At 38.9% G+C, this 18,354-nt stretch overlaps 1 protein-coding gene across 1 annotated transcript; it reads left to right on the top strand.

Annotated features, from left to right (window-relative positions):
• The first annotated feature begins 6,231 nt into the window (after nucleotides 1-6,231).
• On the top strand, nucleotides 6,232-18,221 carry chmp2ba (charged multivesicular body protein 2Ba). Its single transcript, XM_061842359.1, has 6 exons — nucleotides 6,232-6,489; nucleotides 9,519-9,610; nucleotides 11,848-12,042; nucleotides 15,136-15,238; nucleotides 15,671-15,777; nucleotides 17,084-18,221. The coding sequence occupies exons 1-6, from the start codon at nucleotides 6,456-6,458 to the stop codon at nucleotides 17,198-17,200; spliced, it is 648 nt and encodes a 215-aa protein (XP_061698343.1). The 5' UTR covers nucleotides 6,232-6,455; the 3' UTR covers nucleotides 17,201-18,221.
• Nucleotides 18,222-18,354: the final 133 nt, after the last annotated feature.

The raw sequence follows: 18,354 nt of genomic DNA on the forward strand, positions 1-18,354 counted from the left end.
CTCCAATACAACGTACTGTATGTACGTATTAAATGGCTATAACAAAAATGCTGCCATTACAAATGTTTGGATGGGAGTACAAATACAATAAGGATGAATGAAATGAATCCATGAAAATTTTGGTGCAAATTCAGTGAACAAGGAACTGTCGTGGTATGGTGGGCCAGTGATTTTGTGGTTAGCACATCTGCCTCACAGTCCTGGGGTCCTGGGTTTGGATCTCCCCTTAGGTCCTTCCTCATGCATTCCAAAAACATGCATGCTAGGCTCATTGAAGGCCCTAAATTATTCATAACGTAGGTATTAATGTGACCAGGAATGGTTGTGTGTCTATTGTTCTCTGGGATTAACTAGCAACGAGCCCAGGGTGCACCCTGCCTATTGCCCAAATCTAGCTGTGATTGGCTCCGACGACATCATGACCCTAATGAGATTAAATGCTGTTGAAAATGGATGGAAACTGTTGTGGCTGACGTGCGTATACTTCCCATGAGAAAAATTCAGTTTAAATAAACAGAATCATCGTACATGCTAATGCTATTTGCTTGCTTTTATGTTAACAGATACATCATTACCACTTGTGTTGTATTTTTAACACCATGCCAGTGTCATGCCCACATTATAATGCTGAAAGACATTCTAACAAGATAAACACCCCCATTTGCATCTAATTTACAACTGGAGTCTTAGTGTTGAAATCATTGCAAGAAACCAAATCACATTTTTGGCTTATACGCAATGTGGCACCAGTTTAATGAGAAACAGAGACTCACTTGAACGTTAGTTGAAATTGAGTTGCAATGAACAATCACAAGGATTAAAAAGAAGATATTTTTGTACAACAAAAGCACCACTCTTCCCCAGTTTCATTATCTGCGTCTTGAACATTTACTTTTAATTGTTGTTCTCATTAATAGACATCTCCTAAATGAAATCTTAGATTCCAAAGACAAAGAAGGGCTTCTCTTTCACTGCAGGCACTTGTATGGCACACTCGTGATTACTGTATATGTCTCTTGACAAAGTGACCAGAGAATATTGGCTTTTCCCTCAGAGTCTCAACATTAACCTTACTTGAAACGCTCATAATTACTTAGTCCATCCTCCAGTTTTACCACCCATTCTGCACGTGTGAAGATAATAAAGCTGCCCTGGGTGCTGGCTAAAAGTTAATGAGATGATGAAGACTCAAATGCAGGGTCATTTTGACAGAGGGGAACCCATTCAATGACAGATATGGCTCAATTTTGAAGGGTTAAATACTATTTTGTCATGCATTAAACATTTAATGTCAAATTTCACAGCACATTCACAAAACAAAATATAAACATACTGTGGGAAATTTTTCAGTTTGTGTCTTGAATATGCATGAAATTAAGGCATAAAGGTTCATCTCCATCCAATTTAGCACATAGAAAACTTACCCTTGCATGGCTAAAAACAGAATAACCTAGAAAGAAAGAAAAACAAACTGATATTTTCCACTGACACTAGTACCAGCATCGTGTCTTTCTTCAGTGGAAGCTGAAACTGTGGATTGTTGCATTGTAAATATTTACAGTTTAGTTTTGTAATTTTCTTCATGCTATGTGGGCAACCTCAAGTCCACTCTGTCATAGTGTAGTGTACTATCAATTGATATAAAAACCTTTTCTAAATTTGAGCATTCTGCTTGCGAAATAAGTCATGTTGCTCAATGAAAGTCCATCATGTGCTCATTAAATGTTAACACTAACCAAAAAAGTCTGCCATATCATTGTCCATCCTGTCACCAAATTCACATATTTTGTTGTTTGCAAGTACATACCGTGTATGCATGCAGTTTTGTGTGTGTGGTCTGGGATTTGTGGGAGCTTCACCAGTCTGCATTTTTAACAGCATAACATCTACAAAAGAAAGAAAAGTTTAAAATTTTTTGATGACTTACAAAGGTTATCTGACTTGAACAGTACTATTTTTGCTTGTTGCTGTTATGTGGCCATTCTAACTCCCTATATTTATTATATAATAAAGTTTCTTTCGGCTTGTCCCTTTTGGGGTCGCCACAGCGTGTCATCTCAGATGAACGCAGATATATGTTTGGCACAGTTTTTACGCCGGATGCCCTTCCTGAATATGGGACACAAATATTGTATTTGACAAATGGTATCTACCATTTAATATATGAACACCCTCAAACTACTTTGTAAACCTTCCTCTTCACTTACGGACTGAATAACTTGTCCTCCATTGCCCTTCCAGTCATAATGACTTTAATTCCCTTATGCTGATGATGTGTCTGTGTCGAACTCCTGCTGGGACCACCAGCCTTCATCTTACGGTCGCAGCCTGGCATCTGGATGGAGACGGCTGCACACACGTATAGCCTTAGGAAAGATGGTTTAATGCATGTTGGGACATTTCCGTACACAAATTGGACTCCTTTGGCAAAATGGACTTGTGGATAAAAGTCAACATCATTGGATCTTGCATGCGTGACATCCAAAATTGCCGCCATCAGCATGTTCATACAATAAAACATCACGGTTTGACCTTACTTGCAAAAGTATCAGTGAGCCAACTAGCTCTGTGGTCCGTGTGCACCTGCACATGCTCATTATTTCTGTACAAAGAACTTGGAAACACGGGGGTTGGGAGGCCGGAGTTACAAGTGATGATGAGCAAGCACCCCAGGGGGGGAATAATCTCTTATTACCCACAATTCCCTAATGCTCTATTGTGCCAGTGAGAGTGAGTGGAACCATCCCAGTGGTTGACATGAGTGGAGTCACTCAGTCGATTTATTGGAGCATCCTTGTCCTCTCTGTTGCCTTCACAATCTTCCGTCTGCTTCCTGCATCACTCCTCTTGGCCGCCTGCTGTCTTCCAGCTGTCCCAAGTCCCAAGTTGCAATCCATGTTGCAGTTCTTGTTTCAATCATACCCCCCATGTTCTTCAATCAATTAGCCCTGCATTTTTGTGACATTTCATCCCGGCCCTGCACATTTATTTGATTCCTGCCTGATTCTATCTACGTATCTCTATTTGAGTATCATTGCTACATCCATCCATCAGACAGACACATTGTTTTTCAAAATCCCCAGCCCCCCATCACAGCCCCTTGTTGCTCTGTGTTTGCATAAAGACATATTTCAGACTTGTTACATGGCAGGAACTAGAAGAAACAGACATATAAGATATCTTATTATAATTTGGGATTTATGCCAGTCTATAGTTATACACCCCAAGGCACCATATGACATGTACTTGAAATTCTATTGCATACGACAACACAGAAATAAAAGAAGAAATGTGTTTTGTTTCAGCCAAAGGACACAAATATAATCATTGGTCACAGCATTAGGTACCCCTAGAAAATGCAATAAGATCAAATCAGAAAAGCTTTCAACAATTTATTGTTGTATTTTGTAGATTTTTCAGTCATATCACATACTGGTTGCATTAGGTTGTTTACCTTATTTAGCAACATGAGTGCAAAAATATTAGAAACCGCTATCAGGCCACATAATTACTAACCACAACCACAATAATAAACGTATTTTTGAATTAAGCAACAAAACAGCATTTATATGATATTATTTTGATCGCTGTTTTACGTGTCATCCAGTAAACAAGACTACATAACTGATTTTTATAAAACTTTGTGGTGGGTCTGTACACACCCATTCTAGTCACACATAACAATAGCATTTGACACAGCCAGTTAAATTTGGAATTTTTCTCTCTCATTTCTAGTCTCAGTTCCATACAAATGGCAAAAACACAATCTGAGCAAAACAATGTCAAACCACAACGAAGATTTGGGAGGTTTTGTTTGAACTCTTTAGTTTCAGTTCCACAAAGCGGCACCCATAGCTCACATCATTGGTTGTCCATGAGGAGGTTAATCTGTACAAAGGAGGAGAAAACAAATACAGTTGTTATCAGTTTACAGCAATTTACAGACATCAAGTGAGACAATTCATGTGATTTGTTCAATAATACGTCAAAGCGAAATAGCTTAGTGTGCTTTATGGCCACAACACCCGTGGATAGTTCACATTTCTCATTTCACACATGAAAGTCTTTCCAGTGTGTGTGTGTGGTGTGTGTGTGTGTGTGTGGTGTGTGTGTGTGTGCATCCCCATACACTCTGTGTAGTGGTTTAACATTGCACATTGCCCAAGGCTAAATGATAGACAGCAGTAGAAGGTGGAGGAACAAAGTGATGAGAATAAGAAGACAGATAAGAATGAACAAATTGGAAATGAAGCTATTTCCTGAAAATGAAACTATTTCCTGAAAAGAAAATAATGATAAAATCGATTAAACGGCTTCTTTGTTTTTGAGTTGGTAACACTTCTACACAGTGGCTGATAATGACCAATTTAGATTTACAAGGACATTAATATTCAATGGAAGCTCCAAAAGTGAATCTACTTGTTCCGTAATGCTGGTTGACTTCCAGGCTAATCTACACCTTTGTCCTTTACTTTTCATTTTTGCATATAATCTGACATCTTTGTCCATTTGTCCTAGGCTCTAACTGTTGAAAGCTTTATTAACTGTACAGTCAATGTAACATTTTAACAAAAATGAAGAAAGATTAAGCACTGTACTAAAACTAAAGTAGAGTTTAAAAGACTTACGCATGAGTTTGTGATTCCAAACAGACTTATATCATCGCTTAGTGATGCACATCTTGGGTTTTATGTTTACTTTGTTGGTATGTACTGTTAACAAATTGATACACATAGAGTGGTTATGAAAATCATGTATTCAGCATAGTAATGTTTAAAGACTTTACTCTCATTAGTCGACTATGCTGCTAAAAGTGTTTTTTCCCCCCAAAAAATACATTTTAAATTATAGTTTAATAAATGCACACTTGACACCGGGATACGTTTCACCAGCCACGTGGTAGACAAATGCAGGGTTTGTATACCTCGAGGAGCCCTAAAGGCTTGCAGCCAATTTATCACCACCGAGGCCCGATGATGATGAGCCCATTTAGAGGGGGAGTCCCCGTAGTCCTCCAGTGATTAGTGGCAAACATCTTCCCTAATAACCTTAACAAGAACAACGCCTCAGGACGACATGCCGCTGCACACGCACACACACACACACACACACACACACACACACACACACACACTTCCTCTGAGATAGAAGCGCTTTGGGCTACGCATGATCCTTCCCTCCTCCTCTTTCACAAAGTCACCCCTCTTCTACTCTCCTCTAAACATAACTGGGCATCTCCCACCATATCTGCCACCCACCAACACCAGCACACACATGCTCGCATGGACTAAATTGAGTTGGCTACGGTTCATGAGTCCCACCTCGACACATAAAGTTGCCCTCAGCATCAATACGAAATAGGACAATATGAATACGCAATAAAATGCAGGGGAAGCCTTCATCTCTTGGGATGATGAGATATAGAAGGAAACTGAGAGAAGATAATATTATGGTTTTTGATTGGTGTTTGTGTTGTTCTTTGTTTCAAACAACTGGAATAACCCGTGTGCATTGTTTTCTTCCAATCCTTTTGTCTGACTAATGCATCCTGAAACACCTAAAGTAAAAATATACACACTTATAAAAGAAAGATGTGCAAGTAAAAAAGCCTACCCACTCTTATATAATCATATTCAATGGGATGTAACATACACCCTACTGAGTGGCATTCCAAATACTGTATATAATCGTTTTAGGGAACACAAGAGAGGCAAACTATTTGAAATAACGATAGTTCCAAACCCACTGTAAAGTACAACTGGGTGCACATTTACATTGTTCATTAAAATGTTCCATTCGTGAAAAGGGTAATGTGAGCCGGACATTTGTTGGGATTAATGGAGCAAAGCGGAACATCCCATAAATATGGCACACATTGTGTGTAAATTAAAATATTTGTGCTAAAGGGATGGAGGATATGATGTCATCGCAGTCAAAACATTTTATTCCTTCCGAAACAGAAGAAATGAAATTTATCATGACGTTTGTAATTTTGATGCTGCCTTTAAAACCAATCTACATAGAGGAAACTGCATTTGTGGTAATAACCCTCACACTGACTGGCTTGTCACGACATCCCTCCTCTGCAGCCACTGTGCTGAAATTGAGAGGTTTATTTGTTTTAGGAGGAAAATGTTTTTGTTTTCTTTTCGTAAATTTGTAATCAAATGGAAGTGCCAAATTTACGCTATGTTACAAATTTTACGGGGAACAAGTGAAGGCAGCATTGTTTGCGATTCATGACGTCATCCAGAGCGGTGGAGCCAGTCAGCTGAGGGAGGAACTGAACTCCCCGGCAGCACAAAGTCAACCAGGAAGACTCGACCGAGGCAGCTAAACTCACACACCGGCTTCTCGGTCCGTCAAACACCGAGGTTATTTACACCAAGAGTTGTTTCAGTGTATTCTTGCAACCTTCGTATTTTATACAAAAGAGCCGTTTTCAAAGCAAAACGATGGCTTCCCTGTTCAAGAAGAAGACTGTCGACGGTAAGTTTGTTTTGTGCGACAAGCTAGCTAAGTTGTGTTTTTAGCTGGAGACGGTAACTAGTCATAGCTCAAACTTGAACTCGTTTGACCTGTTTTAGGTGTTCCATGAGTCATTGGACAAATAGCTATTGCTTCTGTAGTTTCAACTAAATCTATATTTATAATTAAAATGAAAATGTTGCACTTGTATATCTGCTTTGAAAATTACTACGATTGTCATCTAGTTGCTTCACTGTTGGGTAGGATGTATTCAAGTACGTCAAACTGGCAAAAATGTAGTTTGGAATTTAAATGATTTTAAATTTATAAATTTTAAAAAACGGCGTTCTCACGACGTAGTTTCCCTTTTCAATTTGTCGCGTGTTGGGTTTTGTTCCAATTTTCACCTTAATGTTGCATTTTAACCTGCATTTAACAGTTGCAATCTATCTATAGATAGATATCGTACAGTATCTGTCGTCTGTCTCTCATCCTCTGCTAGCCTTATCTTTTTGACGTCTGATCATACAATCTATTGCTCTATGTTAATTTTAGTCCATACTCTTCTAAAATATATTTTAAAAAATCTTTTGATTTTTATATATAGTGTTGTCAAAAATCTGACTGATCTCTCAATCTCAATATTATCCTCCGGCTGGATAATCAACCATGACAAGGGCAAAAACTGACCCCAATCAAAAGGAATTAATAATTCAATCTATAATTAAGCGGGATAATATAGAGTGCAATTGGAAGAACAAATGACATATAAACGCCAACTTCGCCACAAACTATTTTGATAATAAAAGCAGAAAATGAATAATCAGTTCATCTTAAAGGAAGTATTATTCCTGGACCTACCGACATCCTCCCAGCATGGTTATCCTAGTTTCGCAGGGAGTGTTGGTTCTTACAATCACCTCGGCGTTACCAAGCCAACATCAGATTCTTCTCAACTTCGTGGGAAAATTCACCAAATGTCCTTATTTTGTCTTGTATCGTCGCATCAATTTTTAGCCTTGGGTTGTAAATGATTTCTGGTGATTGGAAAATGGGTGTTGGGGGCCTTGATCACTTGTATTTGTAGGACGATATCCCTCCCACTTGAATACGTTGTTGCTGCGTCACTGTGTACGTATTCACGTTTCGCTCTCGCAAGTGGTCTAACATGACGTGACGTGGACCCAACGAGTTCATGAGAACTTTTTTCTGCGCCGAAGCAATTTATTGTTGCTTCTTGAACACTCTCTATCAAGGTTTTATGCCCCCTCCTTTTTAAATGGATTCCACTGTTGAGTAAATTGAACTGCACTGATGGTCAAATGTTTATTCTGACACTTACACCTTGTGTGGCTTTATGGTCATGCATTATCTCACATGATGCCACTTAGCAATTGTGTGGGAGGTAGAAAGCTTACTCAGTAGCAACACAGGCCATCTATGCAGGGCTTCTGGGTTTGGGAATGTGCTGTCAGACACACTGCTCACTATTAAAGTAACTGTGATGCATTTTATATTTTTTTGGGAATGCCTGATTGATAGATTTAATGGCTAGCTAGATAAATGATTTAAATTAATAGTAATGATCCTAGATAATCCTTGCAGTACTGTTGGGTATAAGATTTGTTATTCATTTGAGATATGTAAAGCACAAGAATAGGCACCAGAACAATTCTACATATTTTTTTGTCATATGTGGGGTTACTAACTAAGAGCCTTTGCCAAAAGGGATAAGTGTTAAGTGTTTCTGCTTTAGTTCTAACTATTGCCTCCCCCACTTCCCATCAAGTTACAGAACTAACTTATGTAACCAAGTTAATTTTGTTGTCAGGTACCAGGAGTGGATTTAAAAAGTCGACACACTGGAAGAAAAATGAGAGCAAGATAAATAATTTCCAGCCGATTTCCACCATTAACATGCCCTATTACAATAAAGTATTTGGCAGGGCAAGCAAAACTAAAAAATAATAACAATAATGTGATTGTACAAGTGTGTATACTTTTTTTCTTTTGAATTTATGTGGTTATTCTCAGAAAATAAACTAGTCTTATTCCAACATATGGAGCATATCATAATCTTCCAAACACATGGGAAAATCTGTTATGGTCCGATGAAACCAAAGCTAAATTTACTGGCCATTATTCCAAAATTGAATTTTTGCCTCAACCACAACACTGCTCATCACCAAAAGAACACTGTATTTACAGTGAAATATGGTGGTGGCAGCTTCATGCTTTACGGTTGTTTTTTTTCAGCTGCAACTGAGGCATTGGAAAAGGTGGGGAGAATTCCAAACGGTTTCAAATAGCAGTATGTGTCAGCACAAAACCTTAAGACTTCTGCAAGAAGGCAGAGTAGAATTAGGGTGTCAGATTGAATTTTCAAACACGTCCTCGGTGAGTAGCAAAAAAGTTATCGTTTTGTAAACGTATATAAAAGACTTGACATATCGTATTGAAATAAAAATGTCTTTTCACGACCCATATGTAAAGGTATACATGTACACAATGGAATATTTTTTTTATCCTTTTTCCTTTTTACCTAGGTATAACATGCTTTATCAACTTTTATTTTTTAGGAATAAAAAGTGTGTATTATGCATGAGAAATTACAGTAATTGTTTTTGAGATCTTCCTACCAGTTCATGCTACAATAGCAACCAAAGAAATAAAGGTATCATATTAATAATGTGTTGTTTTAGTTTGTAGTGGTATAAAAATACACTGATAGATTGCTGTCCTGTTGAGCTATATGAAGGAAAGAAATAATTAGAAACACTATCCACCACAAAGTACATTTTTGTATGGCATTGATGTTAGCCATTTTGTTTTGAGACAGTTCTGGGACTCAAGCTCCAAAATGAGATCTTATTTTGTTTTTTCTATATCAAAGAAGTCAGTAAGTTGTTGTTGTTTTTGTTTGTTTTTTGTGTTGGTTGTGAATATATGGTACAAGTTAACCTAAGGTTGAGATTGGTGAGAGGCCACTGTGTGCAGAAAGCCAACATTATGTTAATTGCATTTATTTAAAATGTTCTCTCTTTCTCAAGATATCATCAGGGAACAGTCAAGGGAGTTACGTGGCACCCAGAGACAAATCACAAGAGATAGAGGGACTCTGGAGAAGCAGGAGAAGCAATTGGTGAGACCCTAACTTTCTCAAAAATGAGAAATAAATACACTGTTTTGCACATATTTATTGCTACTTATTGCATCAATCCCCAACCATGACAACCTTGATTTGCAGACATTCAGAGACAGACACATTTTCCACTTCCTTCTGGAGGGACTACGTCTGTCGGACTAATGGGTCTCAATTAATAGACATGATTGATCTGCTGCGGTGGCTTTGCTGCGGGCAAACCATGCAACCATTCCTCTTTATCTTCCGTCCACATACACGCTCAACGCACATCCACCATAAGGCGGTTTGCACAAAAGCACACATTTCCTTTCGCTGCCAGATCCAAGAAACGAGACGTGTTCTCTCTTCTCCATTGTATTAAGTAAATATCATAGAGGACATAATTACTTCACCAGGAGACAAGGTTTTAATTTCACATTTGCGCTAATTACTTGCTTTTTAACCTCAGTTGCATGGTCTGAATAGAAGAAATGTAGAGTTAAGATGCGGAAATGACCTACATTTGCAGTTTAGCCCTGAGTACTTGCATACACTTGCACTTTCTCGAGCAAAAAAAATGCACAAATTACAAAACCAATTTATCCCTGAATGGAAGTACGACAACCCGGGGGGCGGGGTGGCTACACTAATTTACTGAATTAGAATGTTGTGGAAAACTTGTTTCATTACATTTTAAAAAAAGTGAATTTTATATGTGAAATAATGATTTTGATGTATTTAGCTAAGAATATCCCAAATTTTCACCTTCTTAAAAAATCGTATTACATCAAATATTTTTAATGTAGGAATTGGACTTACTGACATAAATTTCTTGTTTTTATAGCTCTATATGACTTGAGCTTCACGTTTTAAATCAACCCATTCATGGGGAGCGTCCCATTTTTTTGAACATCATGGTTTTTGCACATAATATCCTTCAGTATATCAAAATATTTAAGTGTTTTAATCTGATTCTGGTTTTTGGGACGATCTACTAAGAAAACCCAAGTACCCTCTCGCGGGCAGCGTCCTGTTTTGGGGATGAGATTATAAATTAGTAAAGTTATCATATAACTTAATTAACAAAAAAGCAGTGTTATTTTCTTGATTGTGGCCCATTTAGGATACTTTTATCTCAATAAGGCAAAAAATCCCCACCCTGCCCATGAATGAGTTAAACTACTGAAGTAAATGATCTTGTATAAGATGATAATATTATATATCCATCTATATATCTAATTTGCCATGTCATGCACCAGTACACATAACATTAGTTGAGTGCTTGTAACTAAGAGCCATATCTGTAAGGTTTATTTTAACTGATATAACTAATGAACTATTTTAACCCTGACCACCCACCCCCAGTAAAGGATCTATGTTTTTTTTTAACCCTAAAATTTTATTTACCTCACATATTACATTTTTAAATGGCATGATGAAAAGGTTTAACCCTATATTGCCATGTATTTGCATCAGTCATACGATTGCTCCAGCAACATAGTGTTCATCCGTTATTCAGGCATCTGTCTGCCTTAAAGGTTCACAGTTTTTGGATTCACGACACACTCAATTTCACATTTCCCCCTCTGGCGCAGTTTTCTTCTGCTCACTACTGTATTGAAAGGCGAAATGTGCAGTGGACATTGTAATAATCGCTGACTGCCTGTTTCATATATACTTTCCATATTTGATTTTACCCGTTGCAGGGTGGCACAGCAGGTTTGATACTCATGCATCACATACGCCGGTATCTATGCAAGCCTAGATTCAAACATGAATAATTAATTATTTCCGATCAAGGATGCTTACAGGGCGCGCACATAAAATAAACAAGGCTTCTCAAAGGCCTTGCTAGCTTCCTGTAACCTGGAGCTCCACTATCGTCTCTTGGGAAGTGTATACACACATGCGCGAGTCCACACCGCTTACGCCTGTGGGCATTAGTATATATTCTGATGTTTATCAAAGATAAACATGCATTTGTATCTCACTGAATGTGGCCTCAACCATATTGGCTCTAGTTGTAATATCTATGTTTGTACACACCGTGATTCTCTTGGGAGGTTTGCGGGTATGTTTGTTGGTTTAGGACGATATGATTTTATTGATGCATTTCTATTGCGATCAACTTCAGATACCGGGCAGGCTGTTTTGAGTTGTTGCTTTTACTAAGAATTGATAGATTAGAGGATAATTGATAAAGATTGTTTACAGATGATGGGACACTGTCCTCAAATGATGATTTTCCTCTTCAGGAAGCCGAGATCAAGAAAATGGCAAAGAGTGGTAACCGGGAGGCATGTAAGATCCTAGCCAAGCAGATGGTCCAGCTGAGAAAGCAGAAGAACCGCACATATGCCGTCAGCTCCAAAGTCACCTCCATGTCTACGCAGACCAAGCTCATGAACTCCCAAATGAAGATGGCTGGGGCCATGTCTTCAACAGCAAAGGTGTTGTCCTTGATATTATCTTCTTTTCCTTTCGGCTTGTCCTGTTAGGGGTTGCCACAGCGTGTCATCTTTTTCCATCTCAGCCTATCTCCTGCATCTTCCTCTCTAGCCCCAACTGCCCTTACGTCTTCCCTCACAACATCCATCAACCTTCTCTTTGGTCTTCCTATCGCTCTTTTGCCAGGCAGTTCCATCCTTAGCACCCTTCTACCAATGTACTCACTCTCTCACCTCTGGACATGACCAAACCATTGAAGTCAGCTTTCTCTCATTTTGTTTCCAAAACATGCAACTTTGGATGTTCCTCTATTGAGCTCATTTCTAATCCTATCCATCCTGCTCACTCATAGAGAGAACCTCAACATCTTCATTTCTGCCACCTCCAGTTGTGCTTCCTGTTGTCTCTTCAGTGCCATCGTCTCAAATCCATACATCATGGCTGGCCTCACCACTGTTTTATAAACTTTTCCCTTCCTCCTAGTAGTGACTCTTCTGTCTTATAATACACCAGACACCTACCATGAGCTGATCCAACCTGCATGAACCCGTTTCTTCACTTCCTTACCACACTCACCATTGCTCTGGATTGTTGACCCCAAGTATTTGAAGTCATCCACCCTCGCTATCTCTTCTCACTCCTCCCCCTCCACCCCTCTCATTTATGCGCATATATTCTGTTTTACTTCAGCTAATCTTCATTCCTCTCCTTTCCAGTGCATGATTCCATCTTTCTAATTGTTCCTCCACCTGCTCCCTGCTTTCACTGCATATCACAATATCATCTGCGAACATCATAGTTCAAGGAGATTCCAGTCTAACCTCATCTGTCAGCCCCTCAATTACCATAGCAAACAGGAAGGGGATCAGAGCTGATCCCTGATGCAGTCCCACCTCTACCTTAAATTCCTCTGTCACGCCTACGGCACACCTCACCACTGTTCTGCTGGCCTCATACATGTCCTGTACTATTCTAACATATTTCTCCACCACACCAGACTTACGCATGCAGTACCAAAGTTCCTCTTTTGTTACTCTGTCATAGGCTTTCTTGAGGTCCACAAAGACCTTCTCTGTATTTTTCCACTAGCATCCTCAAGGCAAATAATGCATCTGTGGTACTTTAGATGAATGCTCATATTTGTTTGGCACAGTTTTACTCCAGATGCCCTTCCTGACGCAACCTACAGATTGCACTGGATTGTGCCCCGATAGGGCTGCATTGTCCTTGATATGATACTTTGTTAAAATGAGATGTGCCTACATCCATCCAATTTCCAAGCCGACACCTCTTAATTCAAATCAGTTCTTCGAAAAGTTGATGTACTTGTTATAGGTAACAAACATACATTGTAGTTTCTGGCTCAAAATGAGGCAGAGCTGGTACTACTATGGCCATTGCATATGCATGTTTATGCCGTGTGCACATTGGATCAAACACTATTTCTGTCAAGTATTTACATGTATTTCAGTTTTACCCATCTATTTTCTTTGCTGCTTATCCTCACAATGGTCGCGGGGAGTGCTGGAGCTTATCCCAGCTGTCAACAGGCAGGAGGCAGGGTACACCCTAAACTGGTTGCCAGTCAATCGCAGGGCACATGGAGACAGACAACAGTTGCACTCACAATCACAGTGCCCGGAGAAAACCCACGCAAGCACTGGGAGAATACGCATACTCCACACAGGTGGGGTCGGGATCGAACCCGCGTCCTCAGAACTGTGAAGCTAACGCTTTACCAGCTGAAGCACAGTGCTGCCAGTTTTATTTAATGATTTCTTTTATTTATTATTATTTTACTAAAATACAAAGTAAAGATACAGGAACCCTGTTTATTAAAATTTTTTTTTAAAATTATCCAGTGCATTGTGTGCACTATTAAAGTAGGCTACAATCCAGTTAACTGCTATAAAAACAGAGGAAGAGAATCTCAGCCTCCTGTTTTTCATTTTATCAATTTTCAGTTTAATATGATGCACATTAAAATCATAATTTAGATTAGATTGACTGATTAAAATTTAAACATCCCTTTGGGTCACTGAAAAGGTGTTTTTCTTTGTAAATATTGGCCTTTTGTATCAGATCTTAAAAGACTATGTTGAGAATAGTCAAAGTAATGTGCCGAACAGTTTTGAACCGGAAATAGCATTTGTCTTCAGAAAAAAAAAACATTACTCTACCAGTAGATCTAGTACCGTCAGTCAAAAAGCCTTATGTCTCAGCTACGATGAAAGTTAGGTGTGTCACAGTTACAAAAGTGAACTAGTTTCACTACTGGTATCCATATTTTACTGTGCATTTATTGTATGAATGTGTACCTGTGTGAAGCTGAATCTCAGCTTTGCTAATGAAGTGTAAGAGGAACAAAAAGCCCAGAAGCCACATGCTCATTTCAGAGTCAAACCTCAGCAAACACACAGGTCAGCTATAATTAATCCCCGAATTGATGAGGATTAATCATTAGTCGGGTTCCGCATGAGGTTGTTGAGTGTCTGTGTCATAAAGTTGAAGTAATTAGTTAGTCACCATATACTGGCATTTGTTAACACCACACAATGGTAGTATCTTGAATGTGTGGAGTATCAGATAATGCTGCATGAAAGTAGACCAACCGGTTTTCTTCCCCTACCCCACCCCCACAACTGATTTTCCACATACTGTATTATTGTTTTAGGATCCATATACTATTAATATATTCACATGGATTAAAAACAAACAAACATAAAAACTACGATTGGTTAAGGACGGGCATTTAGCTTAAAAACTGCCAATATATAATGCGACTGTGAGTGAGTTGCTGTGACACCCCGTGATGGGAGAAGTTTCCTTTTTTTTTTTTTTTTTTTTCATAATAAAGTTATAAACCTCCCTTGTAAATTTCAGATTAAATTAAATAAGATCTATGCTCATAGTGGCATGTAAAATACATCGTAAAAACTATCACTGCAGACACTTTGATATCCAGTCTTAGATGAGGATTGTGTTTACCCCGTCTGTGCTCCTTGTGTCTTGCTGCTTTGCACTCTTTTCATCATCATCGTCACAGCAGCACTTTAAACCTTCAACTGAAACTATGTTTACAAATATATCTGCAGACTATGCAAGCAATAAACAAAAAAATGGATCCTCAGAAGACAATGAAGACCATGCAAGCCTTCCAGAAGGAAAACATGAAGATGGGCATGACAGAGGACATGAGTAAGGAACACACACAAGCACACACAGACACACACCCATGGACACACAAAGAGAGAGATTGGGAGAGACTAAGGTGAGTATATGAATCAATATCTACATTTTGCTGGCATTCAATCTATTCTTTAAATCAAATGCATTTCCTATAGTCCTTGTCCCCATTGTGAGCTGGAGACAATCCTTGTTGAATTCACGTTTTGGAATGTGGGCGGTAACCCCCTCATAAAACGACATGCAAGTTTGGGGAGAACCTGCATATTCCAAAAACGAAGGCTGGAGCTGAGATTTAAATCCCAGACTTCTTAAATTACGTTGCTGCCCAAATTAGCAAGAAACTGTACAAAAATGTGCTTTCATTGTCGAAAGAACAAAATGTGAGCAAAAATCCTTGTATCACACCGACTTAGTTGTTTCCCCCCTACCCCCCTTCTTTAGTAAACGATACCATGGATGACTTCTTGGATGAATCTGGAGATGAGGAGGAATCTGAGGACATTGTCAACCAAGTTCTAGATGAAATTGGCATCGAGATCTCAGGAAAGGTAAGGAAGTCCAAATGACAACGCATCTTAGTGCCTATGCAACACATTAGATCATGACATCAAATTTCATGGAAGCAAAAGGACAAAGTAATTCCAGCTACAATTAGGTGATGATTTATATTTCATTAGGCTTATAAGGGAATTTTCCCAGCAAGTTTTCAGTAAATTTCAGTGGGAACTTAAGATGAAATTTTCAAATTTATCAAATACAGTATTTTGAAAACTTCATGTGGATTAATTTTGAACTAGGGCTGCACAGTTAAAATCAGTTTAAATCATGATCATGATTTTGACTGCCGTGGTTAAACAAGGATGTTCATCTGTGATTTTTACATTTTAAATGCGGCATCTTCTGGATATGAAGTGTTTCTTATCCAGTAGTCAGCCAACCACCACGGGTGAAGGGATGGTTACGATTTCATTGAGGTGCCTAAATAACAAGTGAGTGGCGCCAAGTGCACCCTGCTCCTAGAACCTCAGCAGTCAGTCAAACAATCAAGTCATGCTGAGAGATGAAAGTACAGCAAAAAGTGCAGATGAGAATCATCACAGTGAGGAGCTTGTGCCTCATAAAGGGATCATCTATATTCTGCATGTTTCCGTTTATGGCAAGTGACATTAAAAAACACGTTACACGTCTTGTTTAACATCCTTCAAGAGTTGTCTGGCCCGCAAGGAAACAACTAATCTCTTCTCCCATCTGAAAAAATGGCAGGAAAAATTCAAAGTACTGGAATAGAAATATGTGATCTCCTCACGTAGTTACTCCAAAATTTCCTACACCGTATGAAAAAGAACTGTGGTCAGGCCATCCTCCAGTCCAAAAGGCAGTCAAGCCAGCCACCACAACAATTTTTCATAATATGCATTGTGATAACACACTTTCAATGCACTGTTTGTAAATTCCTGGTTTATAATTGATCCTGTTGAAAATGTCAAGAATTTTGCAAATCCATGTGTTATGCTGAAGAAGTAAGCTTTGAGCTCTGCTGATGGCATGCCTGGCAGCTGCCACAAGAAGCAGCTGAACCCTCAGCTTCTCTGCTTTGATTTAAAGTACCTGGTTGAGCATCTGCCATTGGTTGGCATCAGTTTAAGTTGATGCATTTCCCGCACCAACATTGTCAAATAATCAAGTGCACAGCTGTAGAGCAGGAGCAGAAATCTTTAACTTGCTTCTAAATTTGCAATTAGATAAGAAATCATGATCTGGATGCTGTTGTGTATTGTGCAAGCTGGACAAGAAGAGTTGCCAGAAAGCATTTTTTTATTATTTCTGCCTCTCCGTATGTGTATGTCTGTACAGATGTTCCGAGCTCCAGCCGCAGGAAAGAGCGTCCCCGGAGCCGCCGCCGTATCCAAAAAGGCCACCATGTCTGACGAAGAGATCGAGAGACAGCTCCGTGCCCTGGGGGTGGACTAACATCTTTGAATGCATCATCTGTTCTCTTTAATACGGCGACTGACACTCTGACTTTGTCACTGGTTAACTTGTTACACTTGCACCAACGCAGACCAACCCAGTCAATGCATTGACAGACATATTAATGGTGGATAAACGATCAACGCGTGACCCGAAAAAGCTGGAAGCCACCTGCACTCTTATTTATTGTGCAGCTCATTCTCTTCAGAAGGGCTAGATCTACCTTTGCTTAAACATGACGCTATACATGATCATTTAATACATTCTTGTTTACTTAAGTTTTATCCCTTTATTTGGAGGGCAAAATCCACATGAGTGAAACCTCATGAATTTAAACCTCAGATTCACATCAGAATCAGAGATTAAACTTTATAAAGATTTTCTGAGACAACCCATTTACACTGCTGACTGTCGGGACTAAACAAGGAATATCACTGTTAGCCATTGAGTGTACTATGCAGTACTTGGTGATTATTTGAGGGGTTCTGGGGGTTTCTTAGTTGGTCTTTATCTTATTCAATAAACCACGGGAGTTCTTCAGCGATAGCAGGATGGCGCCTGTCCTGCCGTCATTCTTTTTCAGCTGCTGTGCAGTTATAGATTTTTTTTCTCTTTATTTCTTTTTGACAAGCTGCCTCTTGCTCCAAACACAAAAATTCAGCAAAATGATTGTCACTGTGACGCAAGAGATGGAGGTGATTCTGTGCTTTGGTGTTCTGGCATCATCCACCACAAGTTTTCTTTCTTGTCTCTTGACTTTTTGCTCTGTTACTTTATCCCTGTTTTTCCAGACTAGATTATTTGTGTGTGTATATGCAAGTATCACACACGCACAAACATACAATAATCTTAATCATCCATTCTTACATTTGTAAACATGTTTTGCGAAAAACCACTGAGCAAAAGCGTCTTTGAAAATTGCATTGCCCGAGATTTCTGTTTTAGTTTGTGTCCACTCTCCGTAATTACTGGACTATGTAAATGGGATTTTATAAGTAATAAAATTTCTTCTGGTACCATGTTTTGATAGTGTGCATATTTCCCTTTTGAAGGATCCCCAATTACATTTAGTCGGCTTTAGTAGCCATAAACTATGCTAAAACAAAGTATTTGAATGCACACAATGACAAGTGGAATTTCAATTTTACACCAAA

This window comes from Syngnathoides biaculeatus, chromosome 14, assembly GCF_019802595.1.
Source record: "Syngnathoides biaculeatus isolate LvHL_M chromosome 14, ASM1980259v1, whole genome shotgun sequence".
NCBI classification, from domain to species: domain Eukaryota; kingdom Metazoa; phylum Chordata; class Actinopteri; order Syngnathiformes; family Syngnathidae; genus Syngnathoides; species Syngnathoides biaculeatus.

Bases quoted from the DNA above. Each gene is read 5' to 3' on its own strand.
- chmp2ba (XM_061842359.1), top strand. From the start codon at position 6,456: ATGGCTTCCCTGTTCAAGAAGAAGACTGTCGACG. The intron at 9,611-11,847 runs GTGAGACCCTAA...TTTCCTCTTCAG, and splicing joins AGAAGCAGGAGAAGCAATTG to GAAGCCGAGATCAAGAAAAT. The intron at 12,043-15,135 runs GTGTTGTCCTTG...ATATATCTGCAG, and splicing joins CCATGTCTTCAACAGCAAAG to ACTATGCAAGCAATAAACAA.